At 37.9% G+C, this 26,608-nt stretch overlaps 1 protein-coding gene across 1 annotated transcript in view; it reads right to left on the bottom strand.

The window, feature by feature from the left end:
• Positions 1 to 5,378: 5,378 nt before the first annotated feature.
• ppp3ca (protein phosphatase 3, catalytic subunit, alpha isozyme) overlaps positions 5,379 to 26,608 on the bottom strand; it is a 47,230-nt gene continuing 26,000 nt past the window's right edge. Inside the window, exons 7-14 of the mRNA XM_036143147.1 lie at positions 14,558 to 14,635; positions 14,332 to 14,426; positions 12,195 to 12,320; positions 12,016 to 12,093; positions 11,155 to 11,239; positions 10,845 to 10,942; positions 10,074 to 10,124; positions 5,379 to 6,320 (exon numbers count right to left, since the gene is read on the bottom strand). Coding sequence (XP_035999040.1) covers positions 6,142 to 6,320; positions 10,074 to 10,124; positions 10,845 to 10,942; positions 11,155 to 11,239; positions 12,016 to 12,093; positions 12,195 to 12,320; positions 14,332 to 14,426; positions 14,558 to 14,635 — 790 coding nt within the window. The 3' untranslated portion in view covers positions 5,379 to 6,141. The remainder of the gene's footprint in view (positions 6,321 to 10,073; positions 10,125 to 10,844; positions 10,943 to 11,154; positions 11,240 to 12,015; positions 12,094 to 12,194; positions 12,321 to 14,331; positions 14,427 to 14,557; positions 14,636 to 26,608) is intronic.

The following is a 26,608-nucleotide window of genomic DNA, read 5'->3' as shown; positions in this document are numbered from 1 at the left end:
TCTCTTTGGAACGAGTTGGTGGACCAAGCTGTAAACACTGGGGAGTTGAAAGCACAATCCTCCCCCTCTGTTCAGTGATGGTTTTTCTCTTTTGACCAAAATGGCTTCTTTCACCCCTCTTTCAAACCATCTGTTCTCCCTGTCCAAAATCTGGACATCATTGTCATCAAAAGAGTGGCCTTTGTTCCTGAGGTGAAAGTGGACTCCTGAATCTTGCCCCGTGCTTCTGGCCCTCCTGTGCTGTGCCATGCGTTTATGTAGTTGTTGTTTAGTTTCTCTGATGTAGGAGTCTGAGCAGTCCTCGCTGCAGCGGACTACAAACACAACGCCGCTCAGCTGTGGTTTGGGTGTTCTGTCTTTGGGATGAACCAGTTTTTGTCTGAGAGTGTTATTAGGATTGAAATTTACTGGCATGTTGTGTCTGGAGAAATTTCTTTCAGAAACTCCTGACACATATGGAATTACAATGTTTTTGCGTCTCTCTGTTTTCTCCTCTGTTTGAAACAGTGTTGCTTTTTCAAACAGATTAAAAGATTAAATTATTAGGTCAAAAAAAGGGTATCAGATGTTTAGAGCAAGGTGTAGTTTCCTTACTTTCTGGGTAGAATGTTTTCTAGTTTATTGGTAAAGAAATAGTTTTAAGTCTATTCCCAACCACAAATAAAATAACTTATTCGAAAACACTTCCTGTATTTACCTAAGTTAAATGAAAGGTAAAGTTCTGTTCTTGAATAAATAGTGGCTGGATATTTGCAGCCCTACTTACTATGACATTAGCATGAAATAAAAAAAAAAAAAACATGGCTGATATTAGAAAATACTTTAGTACCTAACAATCTCCATTCAACAACATAGAAAATTTTCAGTGAAACCCTTATGTTTTAAAAGTTACAAAAAGTGTTCATCTGCTTCTGTTCCTTTTGCTGGAGGGCCAATTTTTTTGCCTTTCTTAAACTGTGGGGGTGCCACACTAAATTATTCCGAGGGCCTCAAATGGCCCCTTTGAACACTAAACCAAGACTAAACTAAAAATCAGTTTCTTGGAAAAACATTACGTGAAACTAACAAAAATGGATTATGAATATACAAATGTTGGCCTGAAGAAAAGTATGTCCATCTACTGTACCGCATGTGAACTCAGCCTTCTGTGGGGCTCCTTTTGCATGAATTACCTCATCAATGTAATGTAGCATGTAGGTGATCAGCCTGTGGCTCTGCTGATGTGTTAAAGAAGCCTTGGTTGCTATAGCAGCAGCCTTCAACTGGTCTGGATTGCTGGGTCTGGTATCTCTAATTTTCCTCTTGACAATACCTTACAGATTCAAGTCAGGATATTAATTTCCTGCTGCCTGTTTTATAAAATCACAACTAGAAAAGCACACATATAAAACTGCAGCAACTGTCATCTTGGGGGTCAAACCTGCAAATACATATTAGTCCAACCTGATGTTGCACATAACAATTAAGACCGAAAGTATTCATACCCCACTTAGATGTAGGTTTAAGGTAATATTTTATATTTTCCCTGCATGTTTCTTCTGACTGGAAGTGATAAATATTTGGGGGCAACTCAGGCAGACTCCTGACCGCAACTTCATAGAGACTCTGTGGAGGGAGCTAAAGAGTAGAGCGATATCAAGGAGTCATTCCAATCTCAGAGAGTCGGAGCACATCACCAAAGATAAATCACCAAAATACTGTTGGAAACATGCAAAAACCTGATCAGCGGTTTAAGGAAGGGTACAACAGCAGTTGTGGCAAAAAACAAATATGTTTCCACTGATTACTCAGAACGGTACAAATAATTTGACATGTAATTTCTAACGAAATGTAATTAAAAGAACACGATTATTCAGAGGTTTTTATTTCTTATTTTAAGGGGTAAGAATCATTTTTGGTCTAACTGTACATGCTTGAAGACCTCCTCAAATAACTCTTAATTTATGGTATTCCATGGCAAAGAGTTCTCCTCCCTGTAAAATACCATGTTGAGGAAAAAAAGGAAAGTTTAACGTTTCTGCAAAGGGATAAAAAAAATGTCAGTCATCACGGGCCTCAGTATAGTTTTTTAATAATTCATTCTGCTTATATATGGAAGCTATTGCATGAGAAGGGTCTCTTTGAATGTGCAGATGTTGGAACACTATACAATGTTACGCTCTTCTGGACATAACTAGTTTAGTTACAGCAGATTTAGGTTCCTGAGATACCATAGAATTAGGACAAAAAATAAAAAAAATCTTGAATTATAATACTATTTTTTTGCTGGCATCAGTGTTTTATCCACAAGTAACTGCAGGGCAGAAGAGCACATTAATTACTCCACTAGGGAGTTAAAAATTGCATCACACAATTTGTTCATGCATATTTTATTCAAGAGTAAAAAAATGTGATTTGTCCCATAGGGCATGCTTACAGTGTGTGTATTATTTAGGAAGTCAAATGCCAAAACATATCTCCATAGATAAAAAATGTTGCAAGATAAAATCCATTATATCTCTTTGTTGAAGTATGCATTTTGACTGTACGAGAACCGGAAACCAAGGAATGAAAAGAACCATAAGCTAAATTGCAACAATAATAATATCAGCAGTAAATATAACCCGAATACAATGTGTCCTGTTAAATGTGTGACACCTGATTTTTCTGCGTGTCCAGTTCATTTACATTTGAGAAAACCATGCTATCATGCTTTGGCAGCCTGAAAGAGTAGCTTTTCACTGAGATTATATTCATTCACACTATTGAACATTTTCTGTACATCAGTACGACAGAAAAAAATATATATATTTATATAGCACGAGGCTTCACACCTTAGAAGGGCATCTCTGCATACAAGAAATCAATATAAAATTAAAAGCAGTGGTAATGAATAACAAAATGAAACAAAAAATGGACCAAAAACAATCAAAGGAAGCCTATTTATAAAATTTATAAAACAAGACAAAGCTACAAATATAATTCAAAAATAAATGAATTCAAGTTTACTATTTGAAACACAACTATCACAATTATAATCTCACATAACAACTAGGAACTTAATTGCATGCATTGATGCGTTCCATACCATAGATGCTGTGTTAAGTCACTTTTTGTTCATCTTTAATTCACATACCTTTATCACTGAAAAGAAAGATGGTATCCAAACCAGGAAAACATTAATGAATGACAGGAAATTCTAGAAATTTGTTGCAGGGTGGGCATCCCAGATGTGTGTCCTTCCAACGTAGATTTGGATCAATCAGAATGTTCTCTATTCTAATCATATTCCAGACTGACTGCAAAACTCCATTTTCACACATTGTTTGGGCATAGAGATTGATTGCATTTAAATCACAGTGAGGCTTTACCTTTTATTTTTTCCCTACTCATCCTGTTTTGGTCACATTGTCCAGTAAAAATAGATGAAAATAAATGTATTTAGAAATGAAAGTTTGATTAAATAGTTGAACTTTTTTTTTTTAGGATTCACTTCATCATGAAAGTACTACACATTAACTTTACTTGATCAGTGATAGATTTTTGTAAAAATTAAATGTATTAAGTTGTATTCTTTAAGGCCCCACTAGACTACTTCAGATATATTTTTTAAACTGGTGTTTTTCCCCCCCCCTTTGTTTAAAGTTTATAAAAAAAAAACTAAAAAAAAAAATCTTAGTCTACATTGGATTCCAAACATTAACACTGTAATATCTACACCGGGCCAGCAGGTGGCGATGATGTCGGCAACAACGGCATTAAAATTCAAAAGGAGGTCCTGAGCATGGCTAAAGCAGTGCTAGGCTAAAGATTCCTCAAAGCTAGCTAGTAGCTTTTATTTTCTTAGACTTTAAAAAAGGTAAACAATTTTCTTAACAAGGAGGATGGGAGGTGCAAAAACAGCAGAAAATGTTTGTTTCACAGAATCCCATGCTCATGTCAACAGGGCCTCCGTACATCATTCTTCTGATGGCTCTAAGGCTGTAAATTCCAAATGACACCTGTACTGATGTTTATGATTAATTGGAACCCAATAATACCTGATGAATGTCTAGAACTTCCTACCACATAGTTTTTTTTTGTAGGCATAAATTTTAAGAATTGTTCACAAAAGGAAAAGATGCAAAAAATCCCAGGATGTTGACGTATGCTTAAGTCACTGTAAGCAGGTAAGAAATAACAGTTGATTAGCATCTTGACAGCAAGGCATGACCTGACATTCAACATGACTTCTGTTTGTCTCTGAAGTCCGTGCTATTGTCGAAAGGGAACAGAGGTTATCTTTAGAGAGGAATAAAGCATTAAATCCTGAAAAATAAAAACATGGATTCTTATTTGGTTTTGTAGGGTGGAGTTGTTTTTTAATACAATACTATTCTCATGTGAAATTAGGCATGGGCTGGTTTTGTATATCAAGGTATGTCGAGCAATAAAAAAAAAAAAATGATTTTAAAACTTTTGATTAGAATCTAAAATTAAATTTACCATTACACTCTTTGGGTGCTTTGAAGTCCTTTTGATGAGACACCACAACATTTTCCCTGGCTGTACAGGGCTTGGATTAATTAATTGCTCCACTGGTCAGCTGATTGATAGAAGGATATTACACTTTTACCATTTGTATAAGAAAGCAAATAGGACAGATTGGAAAATTTGTTGCAAAATTACAGTTTGCTAGCTACGAGCAACATACTGCTAAGCAGCAGACTCCAGGCTAGGATTTCAGCAAATTACATCACTAACTAACCAGCTAATTATCTACTTTTTGCTTTTGTGTGACTCAAACACCTATGTATTTATTTGCAATAAGCACTTACAAACTACTGCTTAATGTATTTTTTTAGCCTATACGTTTCCTTAAATTCATGAACCAAAATCAATGTAACAAAAAAGTCACAGATATTATTTATATTTTCAGCAGCAATAGATACTCGTTGATAACAGTTGCAGATAATTGTTGCATTTGCAATCTTTTCTCTCCAGGGACTACAGATAAAAAAAAATAAATTGTCCTTTGGCTAACTTTGGTATATTTGGAGCAATGATATCAATGTACGTAGTCCCTATCAAATAAACCAATTCAATTCTATTCTGTTTGAAATAAAAGCAATTAGATTATGTCACACAAAATTGTTCAAAATCTTCCCCTAACTGTTGTTAGTGCTTTATACCAGCCCATGCCTATGTCAAATGCTCTTTTGAAAGAAAGGTAAAGACTGAGAGTAAAATTAATAATGAGACATATGTTGAAGTTTGATCTCTGTGTTTAATCTCGGATGCTGAGGTACCTTCAGGAAACAGTGAAACCACGCTTTCCAAATCCTCCCGTCTTCCCCTCCAAGTTCCGTCATCCTGGAAGATGGCCGATGTTGAGGAGAAGAGGAATGAAGCAATGCTGGAGGTTACGACGCCGAGGGGGAATCGGATCTGCAGTGAATATTTCCGTAGCGAGCAAACATGAGCACCCTGTCCTATTTCTTTCCCTGCAGGTTGGACGCATCTTACAACAAAGTAAATCAATAAATGCAAGTCCATCGATAAGATGGCGTGCTGCAGGTTTCAAAAAGGTACACATTTAGCTTTCTGGTGTCTCACTTTCTTTTTCCTTTTTTGTGTTGCCTCTCACAAAGTGACGTGACCTAATACTAGCAAAAAAACAATTAGATAAAGTAGATAATTTTCCCCTTTAAGTGCATTTGTGAGTGAATCATAATAAATACTTTATAAAACATTAGAACGATTTGTGTGGCATGGATGCTGCACTCATGTCTTCTGTCAGGCCCTGCATTGAAGGAGCACACGGGTGTGTGTCAGCACTTGAAGCAACAAAACTTCCCGACAATTCAGTCTGTAATCGAATTGAGAAGGGGAACTACAGTCAGACACAACTTCTAAAAGCACTTCTTTGCTGCAGCCAGTAGGTCTCTCTGCATCCTTGCCCCTTTGCTGTGAACCCCAGCTCCCCCCTCCCCCTAACAGTGCAATGACATGCCGTCATGAAATAGATGACCTTTTTCGCCCAGTGTTTAGATTTGCTGCAGGTTTCATGTTCTAGCGGAGGGCCTGTTGGATATCTGTGTTCATGGGCCTGAATTTCCCATTAAGCAAAGTCTTGCTGCATGGCTGCAACAGCGGCACGGCTTCCGTGGCTCAGACGGCGCATCACTGGATATTGCTGTTGTCTTCTGTGCCGTTCGCCTCCGACATATTCATCTTGCCCATGGAGTGGCCCACGTGGTTCACGCCATCCTTGCGAGGCGGCATGCGCTCATTGATGCGGTCTAAGCCCTTGGCCTCCTCAAAGCTGGTGATCTTGTGCTGGGGGGAGAACCCGCGAATAGCTGAAGAAGAGGAAACAGACGGGGTCAGAGTCATTCGACAACCTCAGGATTTTCCAAGTACTATTACAAGTTGTGCACTGTGCAGCTAGGAAGTTTACATACATACACTCCTCATGGCCACGATTGTATACATTTTGCACTTTTCATAATGCCATTGGAAAATTCTTTGTCCATGATGGCTTGATCGTACAACAGGCTACTTCACTGATGTTTTGAAAGTTGGATTTTTTTTTTTTGTGTATTTTCACTAAATAGGCTCTCTAGAACAAACATTTTGGAAATATTTCTCCATCTTAATTATTCTGCACAAAGTGTGCGGAATAATTAGTACCACTGGCAGTGAAACACACCCTTTAGCGTGATGCAACCATCACCATGTTTGACTGGTAATACGGTGTTCTCAGGTTTAGCTTTTAAATTTTGTCCAAAGTTCAGTGTTGGCCCACCTTATCCATTCCAAAAACAACTTTGCTATGTGTTGGGGTCTTTGTTCTGTTAAAACACAACAATTTAAACCATCAGACCGAAAGTGTCCCCCTAAGATGAAAGGAAATTGTTGAAGACTGTTAGATTGGAGCGACTGTTGCTTGATGGGTATAGTAGTCGTCCTGCAATCGGAAGGTTGCGTGTTCGATTCCAGCTTGCCCCTGTCACATGGCAATGTGACAGGGGCAAGGCACTTAACCCCAAGTTGCCTACTGAGCTGTGTATGGGTGTATGAAAGTGTTAGTGTGTGATTGGGTGACTGTGGCTCTAGTGTACAGCGCTTTAGGTGGTCAGTATGATTGGAAAAAGCGTTATGACAATCGTGCCCATGATGAGTGTATGTCTGCCATTGTATGGGTTGTCCCTTCTTATATCCCATCACATGTCCAAACATATTATGATTTCAGAATGTTAGTTAAGCCAAGTGCGATAATGCTGAGTTTACACTTCAAAGATTCTTTAGATCATACTTAGAAAAGCAAGAATTTATTTATTTTTTCCTTTAATTATCACATCAAAGTGGCAACCAGGACTAATAGCTTCCCTTCCTGATATTAATTTCCTTCACAGTATATAATCATCATCACCTATTGTGAGTGGCCGCCCAGCTTGAGCTGTGCATGCAGTTTATTCCCATCGACTGCTCTGATCCAGCAAACGATAAGAGCATCTATGATCTAACTGTCGTTATCGTTTCCAAGTAAGTCTGCCTCCGGAGCAACCCTCAAATGACAAAATAAAACTATAATCAAGCTTTATTTTTATTTTTTTATTTTTTTATCTCATGAAATGGAATCACTAAATTCAAAGCAGCTTTGACTAGTCGAATATAATTCAACATTCGCAAAAATATTGTGGTTTCTAAGAAATGAGCATTTAAAAAGAGATCTACTATGATCTGACTCTAAAACTATGATGACTGAGAGCTTTTATAAGGCATTTGTCGTAGCACATCTTGTAAAAACAGGCAGAAATAAAGTGTAGTTCTAAGACGAATGAGGGATAAGTGTTGCTGCAGATCTAGGTTTTAGATTTCTGTGCCAAACGCAAATAATGAAGCGAGGCCACCAGCGCAGCTTACATTCTACACATGCGTGACTCAATTTGGACAGCAGCTCAAATCATAAATACACAAATAAATAGGTGATCTCAGTCTTCAGGTTCAGCAGAAACAGAACACAAATTAAGGATTTCTAAATAATTCTGCAGTCATGTTTCTTCCCCTCTGGTGTTTATTAAATCAAATACAGGCTTTACAGGTTTTAAATGTGTACTTAAAAAATAAAATAAAACAACATCTGCTATGTTGAACTTTTGCTCAGTCTAAAATTAGACAAAATGTACATCTGTAAAAATTATGCAACCTGCTAGTGACGGTTACCGCAGGAAATCAGTCTTCAGGATTTTTCATGTTAAGGCTTCGTTCTTGGTTTTTCCTTGTGCCTGTGCATGCAACACCTTTTAAGACCAAACGAAGGCCATTTATAAGCTCAACCCTAAACAATAAGTTTTACTTATACGTCCATCAGAGGACCTTTCACTTTGCAGGGCTTTAATTTATTTAACATTCCTTGATACAGTAAAACACTACATCTTTTTATTTAGCAGTTTTCCCTCTGTCCCAGATCCCTTCCTGCTCCACATGTACGCTCCATTGTTCTAAACTAAACTTCTCTAATTTGGTGGCCGCAGTTTATAGTGGTTGGAGCTTCATTTAGCGCACCTAATTTCCTCTGTTCCATTTGTTCCATTAACAAATTTATAAAAATAAGCTTTCCTTTGAAATATAGCTAGAGTGACTAGCAAATGTATTTGCACCCAATGCATAATCTTATATATTTTTTTGTTACAATCACAAACACATTTTCTTTGCGATTTTATGTATTAGATGAAGATAAAGCCTGCTATTATTATTGTGAAGCAAATGAAAACGATGCCAGGTTTTAATTCTTTATTCCAGGGTGTGTCTGTGCCAGCTTTGCACCGCTTGGGACAAAATATTATGTTACATTCTTTGCAAAGTTGATCATGCCTTGTCAACTGTCAATTAGATACAAAGCTAAGCTCCAAATTAGTCATACCCCTGGCAGATTTAGGTCTAAAGTATTAACTGGTAATTTTTTTCCTATTGTTTATAGCAAATTGCACAGTTTTCAAAAGGCCCATTTTTTTTTATAAAGTTAAAACATTTTTTTTTTTTTTTATCAGAATTGAGACCCCTGTTATATAGCTTTATCATCTTGAAAAATGCCTGTCTGATATTCAATCAGAAACAAACTTCTTGGTCGAACAAAAATAACTTTAAGCCTTAATCTGCCAGGGATGTGAGTCAATTTTGGGTCAACTGTGGCTCTGTCCATCTTCCTATCAATGCTGGCTAACTTCACTGTCCCTGCTGATGAAAAGTATCCCCACACCATGATGCCATCACCACCATGTTTTATGTGGCAAACGGTAAACTGGACTTCTAATGGTTTTCTGTCAACAACGGCTTTCTTTTTGCCACTATTCCATAAAGACCAGATTTATAGATTTTACACCTGAGCTGTGGATTCCTACAGCTCCTCCACAGATACATAGGGCCACTTAGCTAAAATGAATGTGCTTTTTTTTGCCCTGTTTGTCAGTCTGGACAGAGCGTTAAAAGTTTCAAATTTCATTTCAAAACGTAACCGTGCATTATCCACAACTTTATCCCCGACCTGCTTGGGTTGTTTTTGGTCTTTATGATGCTGTTTGTTCACTGATGTTCACTAATGTTGTTTCTTAATTAAATTAGCGAAGAGTGGACTACTGGAGGGAAATCCGGTGGAATACAGATGTACACAACACTTTAAAATATATATATTTTTTATATGGCTTTCATCAAATGACAATAAATACATTGACATTTGTGGGTACAATGTAACTAAATGTAAAAAAAAACTAATAAGTAATGGATTATTTTGCAAAGCGAGGTATTAAAGAGATATTTTTCCTCTTGAAATCCTAGTAGTTAAAATCTGCTCTGCGATTATTTTACTTTATTTACATAAAATTAACTAGTATTATATTTAAAAAAAAAAAAAAACATTTCCCTCTGTTTTTTTTTATTATTTCTGTTTGGATTTAAGTTTTTGATCCACTTGACCCCAAAACAAGCGAGCGCTATGTTGACATAGAAAAGCTAAGATTGTGTTTAACCGCCGTCTCCATATGCAGCAATATCATCTAGCCGGACACCCTGATAACATTTCAAAGCAGTGGGAGAAGCAGCACCAGTTTTACCTTCTCTGTCCTCATCAGGGGGCTCGATGGCTTCAATGGCTTCAATGGTGGCTGAAGGGGGAGGAGGGGAGCAGGTTACTCCTGATAAAGCCATGCAAATGTACAACGCAGCCCCAGGGAGAAGGCGACTCATGTTTTTTGGCCAGATGAGCTGTACATGTTCATTGTCACTGAAGCCAAACTCAGAGGAGCGCCATGCATTAAAACTGGGTTAGCGTCAATCTTGGGTTAGAAAGTTCTTATGAAAAGTCAAACAGATAGATCCACAAAGAGAAAGACAGAAATGAGATGACTGATGAACATGTGGGGAGCGCCTTCATAACTTATAACACAACGCCAAAAATGAGAAGATAACTTGAAGGCTGAATGTAGCAAGGCGAAGCTGCTTTGTTTAACATTTTTGAGCTTTCTGTCTGCCATGGGACATGGTGTATTTGGAAATGTTGGCAGCCATTTTGGGAATCTCAAAGTTAAAATCAGCGAAGAAACACATAGTGCCGTTTATTAGTAATACCACTTGCGCTATTTTTGCTGCTGAATACGGGCAGCACCAACATTTAAAACTCTTCATTATACTCCATAAGGTTTGACTGAAAATGACTTAAAATTATTTATTGGCTGCGCTTTATTTAAGGGAGGGAAGAGAAAGAGACAGGTAGGGAAATAGATAAGAGCAGTGGAAGAAATGAGAACGCTGATGAGGACAAGAACAAACAAAAAGAAAAAGTCAGTGCTGAAAAAAAAAAGGCTTAGGTCGGGCCTTGTGCTCACCACTCTGCAGTGTCTGCCTGCCTCCAGAGAGAACCCCGCTTGGCAACATGCCAGTGGGTGTCAGACCCTTAAGCGTCAACACATTTTCACTCTCCTCTCTGCAGCAAGAACAGAAACAAGCAACCAGGTCAGAAAGCTACTCTGAACCCAGATCAGACAGGAGGAAAAAAAAAATTAATAAACTTTGCCCCCCCCTCCCCTTCAAACACACTCGCACACAGAAAACAGACCTTATATAATGTCTGGGTTTCAAAATTTACTCTACAATCGTACTTCCATTTAACCGCAGACACTGAAACAAAACAGCTACCTGAGAACTGAGAACATTTTGGCCATTTTTCCAATAGCACGGATCTTGTTTCTGATCACCTCCTTGCGAGCCGCAGCTGCATTGGCTGCAAAGAAACAGAGATAATCCACCAGATACACACATTATAATAATACTCTTTTAGATGTAACAAATGCACAAAGAAAATTTAACATTTTCTAGGATGTTCTCCATCTAGAGATGCACCACCTGGTCAACCAGAGATCAGATTCAGCCAGTTGCTCCCTGGCCGCGGAATGTTTTCTATCCAATAATTGTATAAAAAGCAAATTTCTGAGCTTATACTGTATTTTAAATCTACGGTAAATTACAAGCTGTATTCTTGCACTAATGCCCTTGCACAATCAATTTCTGCACAAAGAAATGGTTTTAAAAATACTCACCTGTACACTTTGACTTCTCTTGCATTGTCCACATTTAAATTGCTTACTTTTAAATCACTGCTGCACCTCATACTGTAAATTCAATTCTTCTGCAAATTTACAAGCTGTATGCAACGAAATTTCGTTCTGTACGCACTCTGTGCATACAAAATGACAAATAAAGTTGTCTAAGTCTAAGTCTAAAAAAAAAAAAAAAACAGGCTAGGAACCTGAATAAAAAAAAGGTTTTCATTAATTTCTTAATAAAAAAAACAAGTCCATGCCTTTTCTTTCTGACACACACCTTTAAAATACGTACAATATCCCAAATAACACTACTGAGCCTCTTCTTCATTCCCAAACAGCTATGTGTGAGGATCTGTATTCCGTCTGTACAGATCTAGGTCATCCCTCAACCCACAATGTACCCGCGAGAGATATAAGAGATGAATTATGAAACGTTCTTCTTAAGGCTTCTCACCATCAAATATCTCATCTTCATCATTCATGAGTTCGTCATCAGAGCAGATGCTTAACACGTTCACCAACATTTCGGTGACTGTGGAGAAAAACGAAACAGGTAATCACGGAGCGGTGGGAAAAACAAAACAGATCAGCCTTAAAGATAAACTGCCTAAAAGATGCGAGGAAAGTCGGTACCTTTTTCTCCTACGAACGGCAGAGACCAGGTAAAGACGTCCATGAAGTTGGGCAGCCAGTAGGGGTGTGGCGAGCAGTTGAACTGTCGAATGTTCATGACGTTGTTTTCATATTTCAGTACAGCAGCTGTAAGGGAAGCAGAGAGGACAGGGGAGTAAAATGTTCCACTTAAGCCAGACTCCCATTTTGCAACCAACCCACCTGAATGTTGCTGTACGACATACCGCCTTTTACATACAGTCACAAATAATGTATAACTGCATAAAAAAAACCTGATGGTTCAGATTAGGTAATTTTTTTTTTCATTTTTCCTCCTTACACCATCAACATTTATTGCCATCACTGACAAAAATTTGTAAAATATTACTGATAATTACCAAAACACTGAAATTTCAAACTTTAATTTGAGTAAATAATTATCTATCTATCTATCTATCTATCTATCTATCTATCTATCTATCTATCTATCTATCTATCTATCTATCTATCTATCTATCTATCTATCTATCTATCTATCTATCTATCTATCTATCTATATATATATATATATATATATATATATATATATATATATATATATATATATATATATATATATATATGCATGTATATATAGTGGCATCCCTAACAGTTTCTTTAAAATAAATGTAATGGAAACCCTTTTCAATGTATACCTTGGGCTAATCCGAATATCTGTGAGTCATAATTAGTCAGTCATGACTTCCTGTTTTCCTATGGTATAAATATGATGTGACGTTGAGGCTCACTTGTTTTAGCTGATGTTCGAAAGAGAAAATAAAAGAGAATGTTATTCACGTAGTGGTCTTTGTAAGTCAGGAAAAGGGAACAAGAAAATAACTTTAGACCTATGATTACCTATATCTACAGCCTGGGCAGCATAAAAACAATTGGAATGGTGACACTTATCCTTTAACCCTGCACAGTGAAGAGGACCACAAGGGAGGCCAAAAAGAAGAGTAATGAATCAAAATGTTCAGTGTGAGATTATGCTCTTGCAATAAAAGCTTGATTTATTTCAGGGAATTTGAAATGTGTAATTGTTGTAAATTAAGATTTCAGGGCAAGAGGACTATTGCCATGTCTGATGAAGTCAATAACAAGATGTCTGTGGAGGCACCAGAAGTCTGTTTTTTTAATTCCGGGTATACAACTGCATCATGAAGTGATGATAAGATTAATGAAGCTTTTTTTTTTTTTAAGTGAAAGTAAATGTAAGGTTGCATCAGAGACTGGTATCCTGATAAATCGCTATGCACTAGAACTACTTTTACACATTCAAGGCTCTGTTTACATGTAATCTTTTATATTAAAAGAAACAGAAAGATGAAAAAAAAACATTTCTCCACTAGATGGCCTTGCTGAGGCCAATGATTGCTGACACTGTTACATCAAGAGGCATAAAGCCACATGGAGATAGTCAGCAATGCTGACAGTCCCTCCCACGCTCCCCATCTTCCACAGCCCATGGCAACCGAGACAGATCTGAGAGCACAAACAAATGGGGGGGGCTCCCTGATGCCTTCTTATGCCTGCTCACGGCTAAATGCACTTACATTAACCCGGGCGCTTCAGTTTGTTGGTTAAAAACATTTTCACTAATTAGTCACAGGAAGTCTTGGTAACCACTCGCAACTGACAGGGCCCCTCTCTAAATGATTCTTAAATGTCAGATTTCAATTTAGTGACGCACAGCCCTAGAAAATTGGTAAATCCAACATCTGTAACAGAATGCAAAAAAAAAAAGATTAGAAAAGAAAGTAAAAGAAAACAAAATTGACCAAAGGAATTTAAACCAGCAAGGGATGTAGCCACGACAGAGAAAATTAATATATTAATACACTTTTACACCATTAGCCCCAGATTTTACAATTTTACATATAACTTTGACAATAAATGTATCCTCTGCCCTCACGTAGTTGAATAAATTATGTAACCTATGTGGATAATGCATTTTAAAAGCAGCAACACAAATAAACTCATATGAAACCAGGCCTATTTCTGTGACTCAAAAAACAATTCTGTGTTACTGTGCAAAAATATGACACAAATTAATAGAAAAAAAGTACAAAGAACCAACGAAACAAAAGAAGAAAATGATAAAACAACATTTGCTGACCTTTATTGTTGTAAACATCCAGGTAATTTGGCGCAGAGAAGATGGTTATGAGGGATGGGAATCCAGTGGTCTGACTTTTACGGTACATCCGGTAACTTCAGCGTAGACAGGCCGAGGTGAGGACAGAAAACAGACAGATGTTTATTAAAAAATTAAAAATCAGATCAATTTGTTTTCTGTCAATAATTGCTTTGTTGATTTTGCATGTGTCTTGGTTTCAACTTACCCAGCATCTTGTGCTTCATGTGCTCGAATTATTGATAATAGGTTATTGCTCTGTAGGAACTCGCATACAGCTGGGTAACTGGAAAACAGCGGATAAAATCTGGGTTTAGGAACACGATGAAAAAAGAAAAACAATCTAATAGCATTAAAAAAACCTGGCAACTAAAATATGGTTAGAGTAAATATCAGATTTTTGAAAATTTTGTTTTGTAAAAACAGGCACAGATTCGTTAATGTGCATAACATAGTGTTAGTGATATGATTATCTTTGAGGTCTGTATCTAAATATTTTCTATTTGTACATAAGTTGCTACTGACAGTGAAATTCCCCACTTAGGGACAAAAATGTATACTATTCTATTTTATTTTTTAAGTTTTTAATTGAGTAACAGCTTCCCAACTATTTTACAAGATAATTAAAAATTTTTACTGCGATTTTACTGTCCGTGGTTCACCCCGCCCCTCGCCCATTGACAGCTGGAGATAAGCACCAGCACCCCTCGTGAATAGGGATAAACGTGTTGGAAAATGGATGGATGGTTGGATAAATCATTTTAAAACACTCTTTCTTGACACATAAGAGAGTTTGGAGAAGATCTACCACATAAATGGCTGATGATGTTCCACAGCGTATGATTACAAGTTGCTTTCAATATCAAAAGGATTGTTTCTCTGACCACCCACCCAACCAAAAAACACAACCAAAAAAAAACAATGTGTAATGTTCTTGAATATATTTGTATATTTTTTAGTGGCAACACATTCTATTGCTTCCATTCACTACTGCTGTGACTTATACAATATAAAGTAGGCTGCTCTTTAATTTAATTTAAATTTTTTTTTTTTACATATTTCTTAATTTTGAATAACATGGGGCCAGATAATTTATTTCAGACCTGACAGGAAAGGTAATTAAGCCTGCATGCTACATTTCTGTAGTACAAATACCTTGCACAGCGAATGCAACCTTTGCTATTCTGCAGTCTGTTATAGTTATTTGTTCCATCGTGCGTTTTTATATCACTGTGATACTATATGATTGCATCGCATAAGGATGTTGTAATAACAACCACTGTGTTTGCCTCGTCTTACAGTATGTCTGTCACTGTTACAGCTCTGTCTGTCATTTGGCTGATTTGAAATATGCTTTTCAGCATGTGATCCTCCTTTGTTTGTGTAAATTGACAGTTAACATAGCCACAACATCTTTTATTAAAGAGCTAACTGCTGTGGATGTGAGTAGCAGTCATTTCACTGTGATCTTTTAAATAGTTTTTAAAAGCTTTAATCTATATTTTGTTGCACAAACGTGCATTTTGGATTTTGTAAATATTTTAGAGCATTCATAATCTCCTAAACGCTTCAGCCTGTCATTTTACATGCTCTTCCTGCAGACAAAATAACAGATTTAATTTTTCCAACTCATAACATAAGATCAATGCTACTTCAATTGTTCATTAGTCAGTCATTTCCCTTGCAGAAGATCTCTGAAGGGTATAGCAACTTTGACAAGGCCCAGAGCATCTCCACGGAATATGTGGAAGATGAAATTAACACTGTAATCAAAACTGGAATATGTTAAATATATGGCCGCTTATTGAAAACACAAAAACAGACGGCGCGAGAACTCCGAGCAAAATACACAAAAAACAATATGCGCAGGAAAACGGAGCCTTTAAGCTGCTTCCATTCACCACTACTATGTTTCATACAATGGGAAATAATTACACTCTGCAGACAGCGAGGAAAATCGCATCACAGATTACTTGCTTCATGTCCTAACAATATCTGACATGATGCCTGATATTTCAATTAATCTGAAATTAGTCACTACCCTTTGCAGAAGACATCTGAGGGTGTGATGGTGACAGATTCTCAGTGGCATATGTGTATGATGAAATCAACACCTAAATCAATGCTGAATAAAATCATTAAAAACATCAGTTAACGGTATAGTTGGTGATCCTTTCCAGAAACACTTTTTTGTTACACTGGGTGAAATGGTCCTTCCATCCTGACAGTGGTCTACACATTATGTACTCCGAATTCAAATTCAAAAATACTTTATTTATCCCAAAGGGAAAAAGGAGGTTACAAAAATGTGATCTCTGTGAGAGCAGCAAGCCTGTAAAAAACAATCCTCAGATGGACCGAATGGCAGGGATATTTAAAAGAGACTTGGGTAAACCTCAAGAAAAATCGCTGACTCCACCTTTAAATTATCTTGATTTTTTTGTGCTCAACTTATAAGTTGCATTTTATTATTAATTTTTTTTGTCAATTGATACATTTTGTCTTAAAATGTTTCCCAAAACCCTATGTTTTGGTTACACTTGTTTTTATTTTCTTATTTTTTATTTTTCAATCCCCCGATGCACGTTGGGAACATAATAGTGACTGGTTTTGCATATTCAATATCACTTTCTATAATAAGGTTTTCTGTTGGTAGGTTAGTAGAAAGAAAACATCGTAGAAAGTCCAGGATCTGCAAGCTGTTGTTAAGGCAAACTGAGGGGTGGGGGGGATAACATAAGGGTCACTGGAATAATGAAGTGGAATAAATCTGCATCTCCCTGCAGTGGTCAGAGACACACCATGACCGGCTATGGAAAGAAGCAGGGAGTGAGACTGTTAATCATATTATAGGGCTTTATTTTACAAGTTAATGGACTTCAAGGAGCTTCTTCAGACATCATGGTGCCTGATATACTTCAGGACACCTTCAGAAGTCAGTGCTTCTGCGTTTTAGAGCTGTTAAGGCATATTGTTAAGGATCAAAAGGATATGCTCATGTTACCCGATGCTCATCAGCAGACGTGTAGATGCTCACCCCTGACTGTTTTGTTGCTTTTAGACTGGCTGCAAATACTCCTATTAATTGACTAGCCGTTGCATTTATATGTCTGTCTTCCAACAACCGCATCCATGCCCCACCTCATGAATCACCTAAGTCAGATGTCTTAACGAATTATTCCACAGACCAAAAATGTCTGACTTCTTTCACAAATGAGGGGCAAACAGTGTAATTTTGGTCATCTGACATTGTAGTACAGCTACTTTGCTAAAGAAAGGACCTATACATTAATTCACTATGAATGGTGGGTGAAGGTAAATGACATTAGTTCCTAAGCAACACACCTCAAACCTCTCTGTATGCATCCTAGATTTTGTTGCTGGAAATCTTCAATGTTGGTTTGAACGACACATTTAAGGCCCTTTATTTATCTATTTATTTTTTATGGTTGACCGGTTTCTGTTTTTAAATTTCTTTAAAGCTTTAGTAAAGAAATGTACAACTCCAAATTTACTAGTACTTTTAATGAAGATAAAAAAGGTATTGAAATAAATTAGTCTCACTCAATGCAGTGGCACACATAAATGCTGTTATGGAAAACAAAATTGTGATCATCAAAAGAAAAAAAAAACATTTATGGGAAATATCACCCTGTCATGCAAAATTTAATTGTCAATTTCTAGTTATTCTTTCCTATATATGTTTTATTACAAATGTATTACTTCAAAAATATAGTTTCTTCAGCATTATAATATTAATCCTAAATAGTAAATCAACATTTAAAATATCAAGATTAATTAGATTTCTCCTTTTTAAATTCTACGCACTTTTCTTTTGTGTCCTTCATCAATTTTGTGGTTATTTGCTTTTCAAACTGAGACAGTTTTTACTGAAGCCCAGAAGCTTTATGCATGACACAGAGACACCAGGATACCTGAAGCATATAAATTACCCATGTGAGGCCATGGCAAGATCCTTGTCTTCAGCACTCACGTTGAAAGTCAGATTTTTCTAAAACATTACAGTTTTAGAAAAATAATAAACTTATTAATCAATCACTTAATCTGAATGGCATTAAAATGGCATTAAATCTGCCTCTGGTAATAAAATGAAAAACTTTTCCTTTTTGCACCTCCGGAATATTGCCAAAATCAGAGATATTCTGTCCAGGGGTGATGCTGAAAAACTAGTCCATGCATTTGTTACTTCAAGGCTGGACTATTGTAATTCTTTACTACCAGGAAGTCCATAAAATGCAGTTTGAAGCCTTCAGCTGATCCAAAAAGGCTTCATGTTAAATCAAGAATAGAATTTAAAATTCTCCTACTGGCATATAAAGCCCTTAATAATCAAGCTCCATCATATATCAGAACGCTGATTACCCCGTATGTTCCTAACGGAGCACTTTTCTCTCAGACTGCAGGTCTGCTGGTGGTTCCTAGAGTCTCTAAAAGTAGAATGGGAGGCAGATCCTTTAGCTATCAGGCTGCTCTCCTGTGGAACCAACTCCCAGTTTTGGTCCGTGAGGCAGACACCCTGTCTACTTTAATGACTAATCTTAAAACTTTCCTTTTTGACAAAGGTTATAGTTAGAGTGGCTCATGTTACCCTGACGTTCTGTTAGCTGTGACACCATCTAGGGGGGGAGATCATCTGCCATTACCAACATAGAAAGGACTCCTGGATCAGTGTGTGCTTCTGTGCTTGTTGTGTCTCTGCTCTGTCTTCTGTAACCCCCAGTCGGTCGAGGCAGATGACCGTTCATACAGAGTTCTGGTTCTGGTGGAGGTTTTTCCTTCCCTGTTAAAGGGGAGTTTTCCTCTCCACTGTCGCTTCATGCATTCTCAGTATGAGGGATTGCTGCAAAGCAATCAACAACACAGACGACTGTCCCTGTGAATCTACGCTCTTTCAGGAGGAGTGAACGCTGCTTGTCAAGACTTGATGCAATCTGCTGGGTTTCCTTAAACAGACAACCTTTTGACTAATCTGTCTGTATGATTTGACTGAATTTGACTTTGTAAAGTGCCTGGAGATGACATGTGTTGTGAATTGGTGCTATATAAATAAAATTTAATTGAATTGGGCGATTATGCAACTTTAATAAAAAGATGATTTAAAAAAAAGGGTTTCCCCTCATCTTTACAGATGCTATAAATGCTGCTTTATATTCCCAGTCATGTAATTACTATTTGCACTGATCCAAATTCAGTGTTTCCAAATGTGTAAGCCATACTGTGAAGTCAAAGAACGAGAGCACAATGAGAAGCAGAAAAGCATTCTGAGTAGTCTTTTATCGCTTTCTTCAGTGCAAAACAAAACCACTAGTTATTATAGCTAGGATTATTTTCAATCTTTGCTCGTTTCTGGCTGACACTAATCATATTTTCATCTATTCATCTATTGCTTTGCTCAATCATGCTGCTTGTTAGACAACTGCAGAAATACCATTAAAGTCTATTAGTCTCTTTAAGCCTGTCTCTGATTTGCTTGCTTTACCAGCACATTCAACCATGAAGTTATTACATTTTGACCGACACATTTATAACTAGAAATCCAAATTGACCCTAAGACAATATTGCCAATATCATCCAGTTAAAACCTCCCAGTAAATATCGCCTCCCTCTGCACCTCCATGCAGTTGCTGCCATCCTTGGACCCATCAAACTTTCAGAGGTGTTTAAAATATTTAAGTGCTCCAAGGTTTATGCCGGAAGAAAAACAAGGGGACTGCTGTGCCCTAAGCACTTGGCAAAACTGTGCCGTCCTTCCCTTTTATTTAGGTCACATAGGTAACATACCCTCGAGGGACAAAAAAAATATGCTTGAAATTACACGAGCAGCTAGGGAAGCATGCTCTTCCTCTGTGGCTGACATTTGAGTTTAACAACACAGCAAGATGCTGCGCTCAAAAGAATGTTATATAACCGTTTCTATTAAAAAAACATTTACAGCACATTGTAACGTCAGGGATTTGACTGAAACCTGCCTTGTTGCAAAAGCGATACGTTAAGAAATGACTGGTTGAGCATCCGATAATCTCCTTAGTGACTTTTTGTTCGTTCAAACCATATTTATCGACGAATGCGAGGCAGCGCAGCATCGACTCAATAGCTGCCCTCTGATCGTTGCCTCGACTCCTTTGTGAAAACGCGCAACGGTACGTGTTGGCGAGCCTGTGACTGAGAACGAGTGAGGAATCTGACAAGTGAGTATGAGCGAAAGAGACAGAGCGGGATGGAAGTGCTGCGTCGTGAGTGTGAAACTGAGGTTTTTTTTTTTTCCTTTCTTTTCTTTCACCTAAGATAGTCCATCTGTGAGGATGCTGGTCATCGCTCTCATTTCCCCCAAAATATAAAAAAATAAACCCTCCTCGGTTCATCTTCACTGCAAAAATGGAACAAAAATAAGTACAATTTTCTTGAAATAAGTGTATTTGCCTTTGATTTGAGCAGGTAAATAACATTATCTGCCAGTATAATAAGATTATTTGCTCTTAAAACAGGAACAACTCATCTCCATCATCTTACGTCAAGTGCAATATATCTAATTATCTGTTTTTAAGGGTAAAAAAACTCATTCCATTGGCAGATTATCTTATTTACCCGCTCAAATCAAAGACAAATACACTAATTTCAAGACAATTTTACTTACTTTTAGTTGCGTTTTTGCAGTGTTGTTGTTATCATTGAACAAGAAATGAAATGTGAGCAAAGATAGAAGTCCAGGACTAAAAGCTACGTAGGCTTAAGTCAGACTCACACGAGAGTTATCTCGGTTACCGAGCTCGGACTGGTCTCGGCTCGGTTAAAAAAGTGTAGAGTAAACGGGCGTATAAAGCTCCAGCAAAATACATTTTAAGTTAGTTGTTGTCACCTGAACAAATGTGAGCAAGTTAAGAATACCCTTTTCAGGCAGGATACCAATGTAGTTAATCCTGACAGAACAACTCAAAGTACAACATAATTGTGAAGTGGAAGCAAAATCACATTTGGTTGCCAGTTTTTATGCATAAAACCTGTGTGGTTTGTATTTTAATTCAGCTTCTCTAAATTGAGACTCAAATTCTAATCATATTTCTTTGAAATTACAGTTGCAAGTATTTTGCAGCAGGCATCGACTAGCCTTGCATGCCCAGAGACTGAACAGTTTCCCAATTTTCCTTGGCAAAGCACCCCAACCTCAGTCAACAAGGGCAGAGAGTGAATTTTCAAGCCATGCCACAGTTACTTACCTGGATTTAGGGCTGGGCCATCATAACACAATCATATGGCCTGATCTAAACCAGGGTTGTTGTTGTTGTAAACCCTAACCCCAATCCCAGGATTTTGCAGCTTCTAACATGTTTTCTACAAGCAGTGCTCCATATGTAGCTCCATCCGTCTTCCCATCAACTCTGATCAGCTTTGCAGCTATTGCTTCACCATATGTATGTTGGGTTCAGGCTGATTAGCAATGCTTAGTGAAGAAAGCCAAATGGGAACATCCCTGCATGACAGCGAGATTTGTGGATTGCACGGCTGATAGTTGTCCTGATAACAGATTCTAAAACTGAGCTGTGGATCTTTACAGCTCACCCAGAGTTACCTTGGACCCCGCATGTTTCAGACTTTTATTTGGGAATTTTTTTTGAAAATTATGTATCTTTTTCCTTCAATTTTACATTTATCAGCTACTTGGTGTCTTCTACCACATAAAAACATCAATAAAACACTTTAATGTTTGTGGACGTAAGAAGCAAATGTGCCAAAGTTCTGTTGCTATCAACTGCCTGTTGTGACCCCTTGGGCATAAAATATAAGGCATACAAATGCCACTAGCAAAGCAGGTATGAGCTGTTGATTCTGAATTGCCAACACTGGAATCATTCCCCCCCCCCCCCCCCCCCCCCCCCAAAAAAAAAAAAATGTCCCTATGACATTGTTATAATTTCTTACCTTGCTCCTTACATTGTGTTTAAGACTGAAATGTTATTGCATCTCATAATTCCCGGCTAGAGTTTGGTACTTCGTGCTGCATCCACACTGTACGGATGGAGAGAGTCATAATGATGGAGAGGCAAGCTTGAGAGTGAAGGCAGAACAAAGCCAGGGGGAGATAGATGACTATAATAGCAGCATCCTCCACACATGTAGACAATAATCCTCGCTGAGCTCTCATCTCACTGAATACCAATCGTTGACCATTTCACACCGGTGGAAAAGAGAGCCGTTTGTCTTTATTAAACTGAAGCCATCAGGATTGTTTTGATTGCTATTAACTCAGTACTTTGATTTTTTTTATTTTATTTTTTTTGGCTACAATTTTCCTAATAATAGTATAATTCATGTTGATGCTGGTCACAATTTGATGTTTTAGCAAGCTTAACCTTTTGAAAAGATGAGTGGATTAAATTCTGCTTTCATTGCCTGGTATAAAAAAATATAAGACGAAAACTGTATCATCCAGAAGAGTTATTTAGATACTCCTAGGTTTTGTAAATTTAATTAAAAAAAAAAGACAGAGTCTGGAACTTTGTGATTTGCATCACACAAATGAAAAGACAATTGTTGTGGGGGGCTGTGGGCTTATTTTGCATTACTGAAATACAAAACACCTAAGGGCATTAGGAGCGTCTTAATTAAAGATCTTTAACAAGTTTCATACAAGAACAGAGCATTAACTAAAACTGTTTTCAGGCTTGCCATTTGGGGAAATTCTAAATACGACTCACAAAAAGCTGACTTTCGAAACTTGGGAGTTTTAAAGTGTTACTTCTCCACCTCCTTGCAGCAGCTGGCTCTGATGCAGTGCTAACCAGGCCAGCTGACAGCGTGATCTGGGCCCCGAACAAGATCGTCTTAGATGGGGGCCCCCATTCATGCCATTCTGTAACTGGTAGAACATTTGTCATTTAAGGACAGGGTCGATACTGCCTTCTATCTCCTTCTTTCTCCTTCCATCTTCTCGCTTACTGCCCTCCTCCCGCTCCTGTCTCCTGCAATTTTTTAAGGTCCCAATTTATTACCTGTCAAAGTATTCAATTGGTGAATGTATTTAAAATCTGAATCAAATATATGGTAAAACTCACAAAACTGTTTTTTCAAACCCTTTTTCAATTATTTATGCTGAAGTGAATCATTAAATAATCTAAACTGCTGCAGTGTCTGGCTTAAACCCCAACACCTAACTGGTTAACCTCTACAACAACTTATCTGCGAACCAATCATCTGTTCTGTGGTAGCGTTGGTCCTGCTGAGATATTCTGATTTGAAGGTGGAGATCAAATGAGCTCACGATGTGCCGAAGACATGACCATGAATTAAAAATATTTCTTAAAGAAATAATTTGACCTCCAAATGCCATGGGCTGAACCTTCCTTTAGCCGCTCATGTCTTACAGCAGCTTCTTCATTTTAGTCATGCCCGCTCACCTCCAGCCACAGATCCCGTGTCCAGGTGGGATCAGTGACGTCACGCGATCTAGTCACTTTAATGTGGAGCAGGTTACGAAGCATCGCAGCCATTAATGTTTAACAACTTTCAAAGGATTCCCATCGGACCGGTTCTAGTTATAACTTCCACTTGCAAAGACACACAACATGTCTCTGACAGAAACGGCTGAGTTTGTTGGTGTCACTAGAGCAGAGGGCACAGCGATGAAAGTAGGTGATACCTGCACCTTTTAGGCCCGTTTTTCAGGAGACAGTCTCTCTACCGTTTCTTTATATCAAAGCGATGGACCGGCTGCCTCACCCCAGAGCAGAGGGATAGACTGAAGCTGTGTATTTTCCTGTCTCTGTCTGCAGCGCTCCATCCATTTTATACTTTACCTGAGTTGCTTGAGTCAAAAGGCACATACTCTGGGAAAAGAAGAGTACGCAGCGCATTAACGGATACAAATATTCATAGCTGTCCTTATGGTTGGATCTCTCGGGTCACTTGCCAAATGTGCTTGCAAAAAATCTGAAAATGGTATTTGATTTACAGCGTAACTTTGAGCATCACACATTGTCAAGACTGTAATTTCTCCTCTGAAGGAACCCAGTAAGCCCTCCAGAAATGTTCAGGGCCAATATGACGTTTCCACTCAGGTTAGCTAACATTAAGAATATTTCCGCTATAACCGGCACCTTAATGTCTTCTCTCCACCATCGGCTCCCTTCCATCCCACAACAATATCAGGGCGGTGCTTACCTCTTATTATTTTTGGTCTGTTAGGACTATAATGCTGCTCCTTCTGACATAACTTACTAGCCATATGCTTTGGGACTCTGCTTACCTGTCTAAATGTTAAATCCTTCCACCTCCTTATGAAGTCTTTATGAAGATCTTGTTCTTTTCATTTCTCCAAAGTCTGCCGTGTGTTAATAGTTTATAATGAAGCGCAAGTGGACATCTGTGAAGAGTCCTAGAAAGACCCCAGTGGCAGAGATAGGGACTTGAGTCTGTGAGTTACTCAAATCACATGAAGGTTGTAAAAACATACCAAATTTGACAAAACTTGCCAAGTCTGACGGCTCGACACGGCCGGATAATTAACCCGATTTTTGCCCCGATCTTCCTCTTCCAACGTGCCCTGTTTAATTGGGACGGCTCTCGAGATAATCTTAAAGCCATGTGTTGTGTGTTAGGAGTGATCTAGTCTGCTCGGAAGGACGTTGGGACTGCTCTGACCCTCAATTCGGGAATATTCAACATGGTGGATTGTCTTGGCCGATATCCTAGCACGTGTTGTGTTCCCCAGGACCGCACACAGCCTGTTGAATGTGACGTGTAGCCAATCAGAACGCGAGGAGAGGGAAAAAACGGAGGAAAACCCACAACTCACCTCCATATCATAGTGCAGCCCTGGCTCATGCTTTCTCCACTCCTTTAACCAATGCCTTTTCTTTTTATAATGTTTTTTTCTCTGTTAAAATTAGTCCACAAACTATCGCCCTTTTCTTCCTCATCGCCCATATTTATTTACTGTGAAATCATGTCTATTCTTGTGAGATTTCCCGTTTGACACCTGAATGTTCCTGAGTGAAATCTGTCCGCGTGTGTCGTGCTTGCCGCTTGACCGGACGCCACACACTGTGCGAGCAAACCTGTCATGTCCACAATTAGTTATCCTCATGTGTGGTGTCTCTTAGGTTCTGAAAATCGGCCGGCAATTTTAAAATCTTGCTGTGTGAACCAGGCATACGGTAATTACATAAGGACTCGAGGTCTGCGACTCGTGAAAACTGTCTTTCTCAGGTAATCTGTGATTAAAAAAAAGGGCAGATCATTTTGAGTAATTAGCCAATGTGGAACTTTCTGCATTACCGAGTTGTAAACAGATGATCATATGTCATGGTAACATTACACACAGCGCATAATATGGTTCTTTAGACGCAAGTAAAACAAGTTAACAGCAGCTTCAAGGTTCATCTGTTTTATTTAATCCTACCATTGAGGAAGGCTTTAAAGTGTGTAAACCACAGATGGAATGGTGCATTTGAGTTATTACCCAGGGATGCTCATGAACCAGGGGCTTTTAATGCTTTTTAAATGTGTTTTTGTATGTGTTATGGCTTCCTAATAATAACTGCATGGATGTCTCTCATACTGAGCTCTATATTAAATGACCTCAGATCATATTAAAACAAAATACTCTTAAGTTACCTCAGGCGTCTAATTTCCTCGCTGTAATTTATTAAATGAGTTCAGATATTCAATATTTTAAGTGGTGGCATTTTTATAACATGATAATGCAAGTCATGTCAGTTTTAAAAACTCTTCCTAGTACAATTTCTGCTAAATATAGTTTTAAAAGGTTTTAAATGGTCAATATCTGTTGACATCAAGCTGTGGCGAGCATCTAGTCAAGTAGCTCAAATGCATATTTTTATTTTAGGATGGTTAAATGTTAGACCTAAATCCTTTTCAACATGATTAAAACCAGTTAAGAACAGATTTTACATGGTGAATAGAAAATTCTAGAAAGGACAAAGAAATTAAATATTCATGGTTAATTGAGACTCAGGGATGATGATTTGAATTCATGACCTACAGCAATGCTAGGTTTTAGGCAGACCAGATGGTATGCATTAGATGTGAGGATGTTCATTTCAGTCATTGGAGGCTTGACCTGGACTTAACAAAAAAATGATCTGCGAACGTATCCTCCTAGTGAGCAGTTTCAGATGGCAACATTGATGTCACACACATTTGGTAGATAAGCGGATAGTAGTGGAAGATGATGGCAGGCATGAATTCACCACAAGGATGCAAGACTTCATCAGAGATGATT

The sequence above is a fragment of the Fundulus heteroclitus genome, chromosome 11, assembly GCF_011125445.2.
Source record: "Fundulus heteroclitus isolate FHET01 chromosome 11, MU-UCD_Fhet_4.1, whole genome shotgun sequence".
NCBI classification, from domain to species: domain Eukaryota; kingdom Metazoa; phylum Chordata; class Actinopteri; order Cyprinodontiformes; family Fundulidae; genus Fundulus; species Fundulus heteroclitus.
The sequence above is the reverse complement of the archived record's forward strand: the minus strand, read 5'-3'. Positions and strand labels throughout refer to the sequence as shown.